At 38.9% G+C, this 12,110-nt stretch overlaps 1 protein-coding gene across 1 annotated transcript; it reads left to right on the top strand.

Annotated features, from left to right (window-relative positions):
• Nucleotides 1-4,150: 4,150 nt before the first annotated feature.
• On the top strand, nt 4,151-10,721 carry LOC308299017 (ubiquitin-conjugating enzyme E2 G1-like). Its single transcript, XM_080742738.1, has 5 exons — nt 4,151-4,383; nt 5,093-5,195; nt 6,012-6,109; nt 7,287-7,465; nt 7,860-10,721. The coding sequence occupies exons 1-5, from the start codon at nt 4,341-4,343 to the stop codon at nt 7,944-7,946; spliced, it is 510 nt and encodes a 169-aa protein (XP_080598864.1). The 5' UTR covers nt 4,151-4,340; the 3' UTR covers nt 7,947-10,721.
• Nucleotides 10,722-12,110: the final 1,389 nt, after the last annotated feature.

Genomic DNA, 12,110 nt, shown 5'->3' with positions numbered 1-12,110 from the left:
AATCAATGTAAGCATCAAAGACAACAACCTGTTTGATGCCTATCATAGAGGGGAGGGGGAGGGGGGAATGTTTTTGTGTACACACAAGTCAAACACAACCCCTCCCACCAATCCCCTCCCCTTTGAAATCGCTTACAATGGGGACAATGTCAGACTCAAGCTCCAGCGCTGAGTCTGAAATCAGGCTAATGCGAGTGTGCGGACTAGCTGCAGTGGTGACTGGTGAATGTGTGGTGTGTGAATGTAAAGCGCTTGGGATAAAAGCGATATTTACTGTAAATGCACCAACTGGGGACTCCTGGATCGCCACCCTCTATTCCTATATCCAGCATCAGGGTCCGGAGCTCTGCAGTGTTGCTGGCTCCGCTGTTACTCTGCAGTGTGTCCACGTACACGTAGGTGGTGTGAGTCCGTTCATCCTCCTATCTGTGCCTTGGGTTGGCTTCCTCAGTGTCAGTGGGGTCGCCATCAGTTCTGGGTGCCTGACACAGTGCCCTGACCTTGACCCGCAGGAGGCCTCTGTAGAGGTCCATATTTCTGATGTGTTCCTCCCATGTGACATCAAATGCCATTTGTGGCATCCGTGTGTAGCCATCCAGGGCCTTTTCCTGCAGTGCTGTGGTGGGAAAAGTACAATTCCCAGAATTCAATTCAAAATGTACTTATATAAAATATAATAAATATAAATACAAAAGTATTGGCATAAAAAAGTACATAAAGTAACAAAAGTAAGGGTAGGCATTATGCAGAAAGTCCCATTTCAAGATTTCAAATGTCTACAAATCTTTTGAAAATAGCAGATCTGCAAGCTTCTCTGGAGAGAGAGAGAGAGAGGGAGAGAGGGAGAGGGAGAGGGAGAGAGAGAGAGATAGAGAGAGAGAGAGAGAGAGAGAGAGAGAGAGAGAGAGAGAGAGAGAGAATCTCACTGCATGCAAGAAAGATTATAATACCTAAAAGGTTTCCTCTGTGGTTTGCACTGCCATCTACTGTTGGGTTCTGTCAAGTACACACACTTCTTAGAATACATATAGAATACCGCTGTTATTACTAATACATTCAACTATCAGTAAATTACTATCACTAGTTCTCCATTTATTTACATTTCTATGCAGTCACTAATGTATCTATTGAGATATACAACTTAATATGAAACAAAGGAGAAACTGCACCGGTCTGTGTAAAACTTGTAGGCCTATATTGTACTAAAGTTTGCAGAAGTGGTCCATTTTTAACAAAATGCTGCAAATCATGAACATAACCTCTATTTGCTGTGAAACTTTTGCACAAACTTTTAATATTGCCCTATTATAGCACCACCAGGAGACCAAACGATTTTCTTTTTTTATATATTACTCCTACAAATTAACATCACGCAAATCTGTATACATTATCTCTATAGTCAAGTGATCAGGATGGATCCATCAGATTTTTCATATTCCATCCTGATTGGTGAATTCCAAACATTGCTGGCCCATAATAACGTACCTGACCTGGCGGAGACCTGTGCTCCGAGGATCACTTTTTCTAGTTTGTATCTGCATCTTATAGCTCCAAAAGAAAGGGGGCTTGGAAAAAGAAAATCTGTTGATTTTAGGAATCTTGCATCATTTTGTATGGGTATTGTATATAAACTGGTGACAACTTGCTTTAAGACAGATTGCAAAAAGAAACAGCAGAGGCCCCAGCCCCACTAATAGGCTAATGTGACAGTGACACATTTGAACAATTCACAGAGACAAATATACTCAATCCATATGGGCTCAACACATTTTGATGCAAGTCACCATTTTTGTTCACTTTTCATATGCCAGATCATGACAACAGCAGCAAGTTTTATATATATGGTACAGACTAGAGATATAGGCATAGGGCCACAGCTGTGAGTATACAAATACATGTTATGACCGGCACGGTGCTTTAAGGTTAGATGTAAAAGGAAAATGTTCCAAATAACCACCAATGGTAGTTCCTGATACTTTCATGAACTGCTTTAAACAAATGAGAGCAGAGATATACAACAAACAATGTAGATACAAGATCAGCAAGATTAAGATGGGATAACAAATAATCTAAAAATCAACAGGCAAAGTTCTTCCACCACAGTGGTAATAATTACATATTAAGCATGTTTGAATGCAGAAGCAAAGAAGGAAATCCTTGTTCAGATTTTTTTTTCTGTGATGGCGTTTTCAGAAGAACAGATTATTAAATGGGGAAAGACGAAGAGGATCATCTCCTCCATCTGTTACTCACCAAGATTCTTTGCATTTACTTTAATAATCTAAACTCTGCAAATAAAAAGTATTCAAAAGAAAGAATGAAGATAACGTTTTCCCGGAGCTGCTAGATTTCCCAAAATTACTGAGGTGCCATGTAGATTTTATGTAGAGGGAAGTTATAACATTTTAATACATTTGTATGAGTGGATTGGAGTGCTAATATAGTAGAAATGTATGATTATAATTTAGTTTAATAGAAATCATATTACAGTATTTTCTGGACTATAAGGCGCACCTGACTATAAGGCGCACTGTCAATGAATGGTCTATTTTCAAACTGTTTTCATATATAAGGCGCACCTGACTATAAAGGTGTCTACACACCAAACAGCCTACAGGAGACTCCTTCTGACTGTACACAGACTGCAAAGAACTGCAAAAAACTAAGCACTTATTTTTTATTTTATTTTTTTCAGACGACGCCGACTGTAGTTACTGTATGGCAGTGGTGCCAGGTCTGCTCCTTATAAGCAACGTTGATCCTGTTTTCCTATAATGTTGCTAGATGTGGGTTGCTTTTGTTTGGGCTTGTTTCTGAAGTGTAGTTGCTTATTTGGCCTTGCTTTCAACATTATTTTATAAAATAACTAATGTAATAGAGTTCAGAGGTGAAACTGGTCGCGCTTTTGGGCTTATTTTCATAGACCTGGTCGCGTATTTCACTCACAGAATCTGGCAACCCTAACCCGGCCGGAGGCAGCTCTGTTCTCCGTGCAGAGGAGGAAAAAAAAGAAAACAACAACACGGGCACTTGATGGACTATTACTAGCCTACTACTAGCTTTGCTTTGGATCCGATTGGAATAGGAATTGAGAGTTGAGATTGAGAATATGGTATTTAGTAAAAATATGCGACGGGAAAATGTCTCTGGCTTGTTTTGGCTTGGTTTTGGAGCAGTAGTAAACTATTCTACAACTCCCTCAATCTTACCGACGGCGAGGGGCGACTGAACAAAACTGAGCAAGTCCAGTTTTCCAGTTGGTTTTTCAGTTTTTCAGTTTTCCAGTTCCAAAATGGTGGGATGCTACTGGTTTCAGAATAGTAGTCTTTCAGTCCTAAGGGGATCTGTTTCGAAGTAGCCTATAGGGGCAAATATTATTACAAAGTAGGCCTACAATCAGAGGTTGGAAAATGTCAGTGTTGTGTATGAGACCATAACAATGTTGATATAATATCATATATGCTCTTTGTGGAGTTAGGACGTTGTGAGGTTACCCTCCACAATACTATGTATATTCAACCCCTATCTGTCTACATTGGCATTCCAATATGTTATTTTAGTCAAAAAATAAATTATTCAAACAATTATTTTCTTAGTAATGTTCTTGTGTGTGACACTTTGTGAGCTTTATCTGCAATTTCAAAATAATGTAGAGGTTTTTGAGGTTAAGTTGTTGATAATAATATGGCTCCTGGACAAGACAACAAAAACAGATTGAGAGGGCAGAGACTAGAGTGTGATAGTAACACGAAGTTGCTTCTCAAGGATGGCCCTAAATCACTTTTCAAGTAGCCTAGGCCTATATATTTTCATTTCAAGACCCATTATTTGTTCAGCATTTGAGCTGTGGACCACTTTTTTATTGTACATATTTGGCCACATTTCTATGCTGTACTGATGTGGTAGCCTACCATAGGAGAGATAACAGGCTTTACATTTATCATAACTTCTTACGGTAAATGCAGATGTTTAACAATACTTTAAAATGAAACCAAGTGGACCCATAAGGGTCCATTTGGCTGGGTAGCCAACAACGGCTTCTCCTTGTTCAATGTACTCCTTGGCTGGCAAGCACCCGGAAGCACTGCCAGTGCTTGAAGTTGCGCATGCGCGCTCTGTGTGCCTCAGCTTGTGTGGTGGTGGTGACAGACTGCTCTCTCTCTCTTTAGAACAGTGTTAAGTTAACCTCGTTTCTGGTAACTTGAGTTGTTTGCAGAGATTACAGTGCCAGCCAACAACAGGGCCTGCAACAAACGTGGTCGACGGTGCTGCGGATAGTAAGCGTTATTAGCCGTTTAGTTGAACTGGAGTGACATTACTGATCCAATCAATAACATAACATGACTGATCAATCATCACTGTTACTTCGTAAACAACTTGCAGGTAAAGTTCTCGCCGATGATGATTAAAGTGTTAATTTTGGCGACAGCTGTGATGTCATTGTTGTTGTTTTTTAGGGTAGTCATCCCGTAATGAACTATTTGAACGTTGTAAATGTCAATGCTAAAATGTTGGTTAGCCAATCGTTGCTGGTTGTATGTCAGCACTCCCATGTGTGTCCAATGATAAATGATATTTACGAGGAGCTCAGAGTCGCATATATCCTTTTAGAAGACACGTGCAGTGGTGGAAGAAGTACTCAAATGTTTTAAGGAAAAGTGTCAATATTGCAGTGCGATATAGAAATAAAAAAGCCTACTCCATTACAAGTAGAAGTACGTAATAATTCAAAATGCTTGAGTAAAAGTACAAACGTATTGGTATCAAAAAGAGTGTGCCATTTAAAGATGTAGTGGACAGGATTAGACAACAGTGTCTTATTATCACATTACACTTATTACAACAACTCAAATCCTGACCTAGACAATATCTAGTATTTATGGGAAATGTAACACTGTCTTTCAATGTTATATGAGATACAAAAAGTGTGGTTCCTGTGGAAATAAGCCTTGGCTTTCTAGGATCTCCTTTTTAGTAGACCTTGTACCAGTGATTTGTGCTGTCGTGAAACTGTACTTTTTTTTCTAATGCAAACTTCTAATAAATTCTTGAATCAATCAATCAATATCCTAACCCAAGTGTTTTGTTCCAGAGTTAAACAAGAACCCTGTAGAGGGCTTCTCTGCTGGTCTCATAGATGACGATGACATCTACCAGTGGGAAGTGGTCATCATCGGGCCTCAGGATACACTGTTGTGAGTTGAAATTAAATGGCTGTGATGTATTCAGGGGTGTCGCACCAAATTCTGTGCCCTGGGTACAAGGATTCACTGCGGGCCCCCCATGAATGTTCTTCATGGGGTAGGGAGTTTAACCCATTTAGACTGTGATTATGCATTATTACCATAGAGTTAGATTATTACGCATTATGTTGTGCTTTAACTATTGAAAATAGCAGATAGGGAGCTTGTAGATCTGCTATTTTTGAACAATTGTGAAAATGTGTCCAAGTCTTTGAATATTTCCAATCCTTGTAAGGTTTTTCGAAAAACCTATGTTTCTATGTCAGTGGTGCTCAAACGTTTTCATGTGATAAATGATAAGTATTTGGCCACGGACGCCCATCTCAACATATTTAGTTCCAGGGACCCCTCAGAAGCAAAATTTGAGTTAGAAATGTTTGCTTAAAAAATAAGTATATTCAAAGATTTGCACAGATTTTCACGACTTTTCAAAAATAGCAGATCTGCAAGCTCGCAGCGCTGCACTTGGTGCTGTGCTGTGAGCTTGTATGTCTGCTATTTTCCAATAGCTAAAGTATAAAATAATTAAGGCCCCTCCACCTTCGCCCCCCCCCCCCCCCCCCCCTCCTTGGTCACTGACACTGTGACTTTACTCTTGTTTCTCTTTTTTTAATGAATTGAATACTAATGGAACCCAATGTAAACAAGCCATTGTGCTTTTTTGTGGTTTAATCCTATTAAGTAGACCTTGTATCTGAACTATACGTTCCTGTACTTTTCCTATGGAAACTTCTAATAAAGTATTCAATCAATCAATCTCATTTGCAGTGAGGGCGGTTTCTTCAAAGCAAACCTCATCTTCCCCCATGACTACCCTTTGAGACCCCCCAAGATGAAGTTCATCACAGAAATATGGCATCCCAATGGTAAACCTTATCCTTCCCTGGCTCTAGGGCTCCACTATTTTTATAAAATGTTTATTAGGCGATTACGGTGTGTAATAATTGTGACAGGCCTAGCTATTACCGCCTAGACCATTACATTACAAAATATGTTATTAGACTAATATAACATTAAAGGAGTAGTTCACCCCCAAAATGACTTTTTTTCTATTGATTACTCACACCATGGAGACTTGAGTTCAATAATATCTTTTTGCATTTGTCGCATTCCTATTAGAGTAAATTCACCCCCATTGCTTCCGGATGGGGACCCGAACGCATTTGGGTCCCCATCTGGAATCAATGGGGGTAAATGTATTGTAATCAAATTATTGTCTTAGGAATGCGACACATTTTTTTTTTTATGGAACTCAGGTCTCCATGGCATGAGTAATCAATAGGAAAAAAGTCATTTTGGGGGTGAACTACTCCTTTAAGACAGCCCATACATAGGTCCCGTTAATAATATTTATTATCCACATCCATTAGTGACATTTCAAGTGGTATGCTCTTCCTCACAATAAAATATATAGTCTAATAAAATAAAATGAAAGTCTAATAAAATATAAATGTGAAATCAACCTGTAACTTGCCAGGAACACACTGAAGTCTGTGATGGACACAATTTATATAACAACAATCATTATAGTACTGACTATATTTACTCTACTTGTCAATTCCATGAGTTTGCATGGAATGCCAACAAGTCACAATACAGATATTTGGCAATCTATACATTTCTGCCACACAAGTCTCAATCTGATCAAGTAATTAACCAGGTTTAATATGATCATATGGGGGCACATACAGTACATAACACAAAAGACAATCGGGTCAGTCGATAAGAGATATACAGTATGTGGTTTATAGCTCCCATGGTTAGGTTTCAAGCAAGTAAGCTGGATTTATGCTCACGCATTCTGAATATGTGGTCTAGGACATATCCTGAAAACTAGCGGCCAAATTGCCTTGAAATTTACCGTTCTACCGGTAATCATAACCTCTCTTGTGGCCAAAAATGAAAGTTTTCTGCTTAGAAAGTACTGACTACAGATGTATACAAGTCAGGGAGCAATTTGGACTTTCGACTGATTTTGACTACTGATGCATATCGGAACAATATCAGAAATCCCAGTGCATGTCTGATTTTCCATTTTGTCAGTGGCAAAGAATGGCGATGTGTGCATCTCAATTCTGCACGAGCCTGGAGAGGACAAGTATGGCTATGAGAAACCAGAGGAGCGTTGGCTGCCAATCCACACAGTGGAGACCATCATGATCAGCGTTATATCCATGTTGGCCGACCCCAATGATGAATCTCCTGCCAATGTAGATGCAGCTGTAAGTGCCTTTTATGGTTTTGTTTTGGGATATTTCTAGGTGGGGTTATTCCTGACATACTATAATTCGTGGCACTTTCATTAAGTTTGGTCAAAATTGATATTATGTCGTCACTGTCAGGCAGAAACGTATCTCTATTTTCATCTGTGTAATTCGTGGCACTTTCATTAAGTTTGGTCAAAATTGATATTATGTCGTCACTGTCAGGCAGAAACGTATCTCTATTTTCATTTGTGTTTCATGTTTCTTCATAAATGAATGCCCTTTTCTATACTTGTATAGTGTCGCTTTCGGGACGCCAGGTTGAGAGCAGTTTGTAGGTTTCATAATATTTAGCCCATAGAAAGAGCTTGTGCCAAAATATTTTTTGGTTTTCTTGTGCTCTGCTTTGCAGAAAGAATGGAGGCAGGATCCCAAGGGAGAGTTCAAGAAGAAAGTTGCACGCTGTGTACGGAAAAGTCAGGAGATGGCTTTTGACTAGGTTTTCTAATTAACTTGGGAGTACCACCACTTGCCAGCGGATTTGGGTTGACTGATGACTGATGTTCCTGTGAGTTCAGGGTGTTCCACAAGTGTATACAATGCCTAGCTGGGTGGAAATGGTAAGCAGTCGAAAACCGGGGTGGGAAAGTATAAAGGTTGGGTGGATGGGCCCAGAGGTCTTCCATAATGTCTAAAATGGTTAATCACACACTTTATGGCTGTATTCTATCAGGCAGTCATAACCAAATTATAAACAAGTCTTATTCAACTTTGAGCAGTTTAGATGGATGGCCTATTAGGGCAAGTACAGTGGCTTATAGCAACAAGCAATTGCCCACATAGCAATAAACCCTATTTCAATTTTGGTCCACTGTGTTCTGTTGTAGTGGGAAAACAAACGTTTTAACCAGCGCAAAAACAAATGACCTGGTAAATCATTTGACTTTGTCTTGAGCTCTATTCTATACAAGTATGACTGATGAGAGACACATGCAACAAGTGAGTGAACGTTTGATTAGACAGACAAACAAGCAGAGTAACAGTTGATCTTTCATTTGTAATTAGTTGGATGCAAGGTTCCATGTGTCAGTAGGACGATCAGAGTCAAGATGAAGCTCATGAGAAAGGGCAGTAAATAAGGCTGTCTGAAAACGTTTATATACTCTTGCTATTCAGCCAGCAGCCAAACGCTTGTGGAACACCCTAGGTGAGTCAATATAAGGTTTAACCCCCAAAAAATTGATACAAAAGGTTTTTCAATGGATTCTGGTAGTATTGGGTGTGCTAAATAACATACTCAAAATCTACCTCCCCGAAAGCCGCCATTTTCAAGATGGCGTCCGCGTTGACTGCGGGGAGCTTAAAATGGCTATATCTCAAATGGAAAAGATTTTGCTAATATTTTGTCAACTGATTCTGGTACCTCTGGACATTCTTTAGAGCATACTAAAAATAGAGGAAAATATTCCTTTCGGAAAGGTTTCATTTTCAAGATGGCGCGTGACTGGCGTCCACGATGGCTGCTGGAGCTTAAATGCCTATAAACTGGGATTTAATATGTAAAAAATCATCACAATTATGCACTTGGTGACACGTTTTTGACTTTTGGCATGGTGTTGGGTATGGACATAAGGTTTTCAAAAACCATCAGCAACAAGTTGGGCTAGCCCCCTAGTTATCTGTTTGAAATGAATTCATTATTAAATAGGTCTATACATGGTTGAAACCCCAAATAATTGATGGTAGAGATTTTTCAATGGATTCTGTTACTATTAGGTATGCTAAATAACATCCTAAAAGCTTAGGAGAAACAAACCACTGAAAAGGCATAATCTTCACGATGGTGTCCATGGGAGCTTAAAATGCATATAAATTGGGAGGGAATATGTGCCATCTTGAAAAGTATGCATTTCCAGTAGTTTTCTTTCCCTAAGCTTTTAGTATGTTATTTAGCATACCCAATAGTAAGAGAATCCATTGAAAAATCTCTTCCATCAATTATTTGGGGTTTCAACCATGTATAGACCTATTTAATAATGAATTAATTTCAAACAGACAACTAGGGGGCTAGCCCAACTTGTTGCCGATGGTTTTTGAAAAACTTATGTCCATACCTAACACCATGCCAAAAGTAAAAAACGTGTCACCAAGTGCATAATTGATATGATTTTTTACATATTAAATCCCAGCTCCTGCAGCCATCGTGGACGCCAGTCACGTGCCATCTTGAAAATTAAGCCTTTCCGAAAGGAATATTTTCCTCTATTTTTAGTATGCTCTAAAGAATGTCCAGAGGTACCAGAATCAGTTGGCAAAATATTAGCAAAATCTTTTCCATTTGAGATATAGCCATTTTAAGCTCCCCACAGTCAACTCAGACGCCATCTTGAAAATGGCGGCTTTCGGGGAGGTAGATTTTGGTAGATTTTGAGTATGTTATTTAGCACACCCAATACTACCAGAATCCATTGAAAAACCTTTTGTATCAATTTTTTGGGGGTTAAGCCATATTTTCTCTTAGAATGACTCACCTACCCTGTGAGTTGCGAAGGGAATAGTATGAATTTGCATGATCTGTATGTACATTTTGAAGATTATCTTTGTAAGATTATCTTTTTATCTATGTGGTAACTTTTAAATGGTAAATACAATTTAGTACAACTTGCACTGCTGAGCTTAAAGTTACCGAGAATGTCTTGGTAATTTAAGTGGGTGATATAATGTTGTGATCTGGCTTCAGTCAGTCCACATTTTATTCAAAAATGCCTTGACAAGACGGAGCAAAGTGGACATTATGGATATTGTGTGGCAGTAGCCAAGGATGCAGCATTGCCCAACCATCACTCCCAGGAAGTACAAACGGTGACAGATGATAAACTCACGGAGATTATGATCACAAAACTGTTACCTAAATTACAGGAAGGAAGAATTGCAATTCAAATGTTTTGTTATATTTCATTAGTTGTTTTGCCTGGTGAAAGTGCATTGCAGACTGCACACAACCTGTCTAGGCACTGTTTATTGACAATGTACCTTCATAATATTACCAACCCCTGCTGTATGTCAACTTGATGTCCTCATGAGTGTGAATGCTTGCTTTTAGAACCACATGAATATTTGACATTAATCATAAAAAAACTTGGATAATGGACATTTCAGTATTATGCAAGCTTTCTGAATATGTAGCCAAAATATTTGTTTCTGTGATCAGATCCCAATTTCATGGCATTGATGTTGGTTTTGTTTTTTCCCAGATAGGAATTGAAGGGGACTAAAGTAGTGGTTGCACTGAAAGCTCAACTGTTGAATAAAGAATTGCTGGGCAGGACTCAGGTTCCTGTTGAGCAATATTTATATATGTACACTTACTTTTTGAACATTAGCTTACAGTATGGTTATACTGTAAGCCCACCCAAAAAAACAAAAACAAAATAAATATATATATATATATGAATTTTAAAGATGTTGGTATGCAGACAAATCTTTACAATGCTAAACAGATGGTGGCACTGATTATGATGAATTTCTAAACTATTAAAACATTAATTTATATGGAATTCTGCAGATTATACTAGAATTGTTTTATGGGCTACTGTGGGTATTTTAATAGCATGCCCCAAGCCTTTGTGTTACAGACTGGTAAACCTGACGCTAGCAAGGGCGGCTCGTTCAAATGATATCTCGTGGCAAAACAATACGTGATACAATACATTAATAAAAAATCCTTACAATGCAATTCTGTTCCCTTACTCAACTTGGATACATGCTAAAGAACTGCCATAATCAGAGATCGACTTCTTCACTACATCACCCATTTATTACATTGAAATTGAAATCAAGAAGTTGGAGGCACCCAATCCAGCACTATTAAGATGCAAACATTTAAGAAACAAAATGAAAAGGTGACTGGTTGGTTTGGGTTTCCGAAAACAAGTCGATGTGAATTTCTGGGTTTCCGAAAACATGTCAATGTGAATTTCTGGGGGCCCTCTCTATGTTCCCCACCTCACAGCATTAGTTTTTGTGAGGTTAGGGTTAGGTTAGGTGGTAAGAAAGTGGGGAACATAGAACCTGGGGAACATAGATACGGTCCCAATTTCTGAACAAAATCAGCCACCACCACATGCAACAACTATACAGCAGGCTCAGTTGCAATAGAGGGAGTAGCCTAACATTTTTCATATGGGCATATTTGTAAAAAGATCTAGGGAAAGATATAACCAATTGTTCTAACTAATTGTGTATACTTTATATTTGTTTTGTTTGATGCATGTTTTTTGTGGCTTTTATGCCTTTATTGATCTAGCTAGACAACTGTAGTCTGACCGGAAATGGGGGCGAGAGATGGGGAGTGACATGTAGCAAAGGCCGACGGTATCGGGACTCAAACCCGCAACACGCCGTCAGGCTACACTGAAGATACGGTATTTTCATTCAGTCTGCCACACTGAGCCATCTACATTTAGTCACCTCACTTACAGTATGGAGAGACAAATAAGTGCTTGGCAGCGGGTGTTCCTTCTCATAGGAAAAAAAACATCACAATACTGCCTTAATTTCTCTCCTAAGCAAAAGAAATGTGAAAACTGTCAGGATGCTTCCACTTTTATTTATTTTTTAGCTCAATGTGTTTTTGATTGAGAAACCAGAAATGTTGCAGTTG

The sequence above is a fragment of the Nannobrachium achirus genome, assembly GCF_963921795.1.
Source record: "Nannobrachium achirus genome assembly, chromosome: 15".
Taxonomy (NCBI): Eukaryota; Metazoa; Chordata; class Actinopteri; order Myctophiformes; family Myctophidae; genus Nannobrachium; species Nannobrachium achirus.
This window is presented reverse-complemented; position numbering and strand designations above follow the sequence as displayed.

Coding starts and splice junctions, on each gene's coding strand:
- LOC308299017 (XM_080742738.1), top strand. CDS start 4,341: ATGACTGATCAATCATCACTGTTACTTCGTAAACAACTTGCAG. Junction 4,384..5,092: donor ACTTCGTAAACAACTTGCAG/GTAAAGTTCTCG, acceptor GTTTTGTTCCAG/AGTTAAACAAGAACCCTGTA. Junction 7,466..7,859: donor CTGCCAATGTAGATGCAGCT/GTAAGTGCCTTT, acceptor TCTGCTTTGCAG/AAAGAATGGAGGCAGGATCC.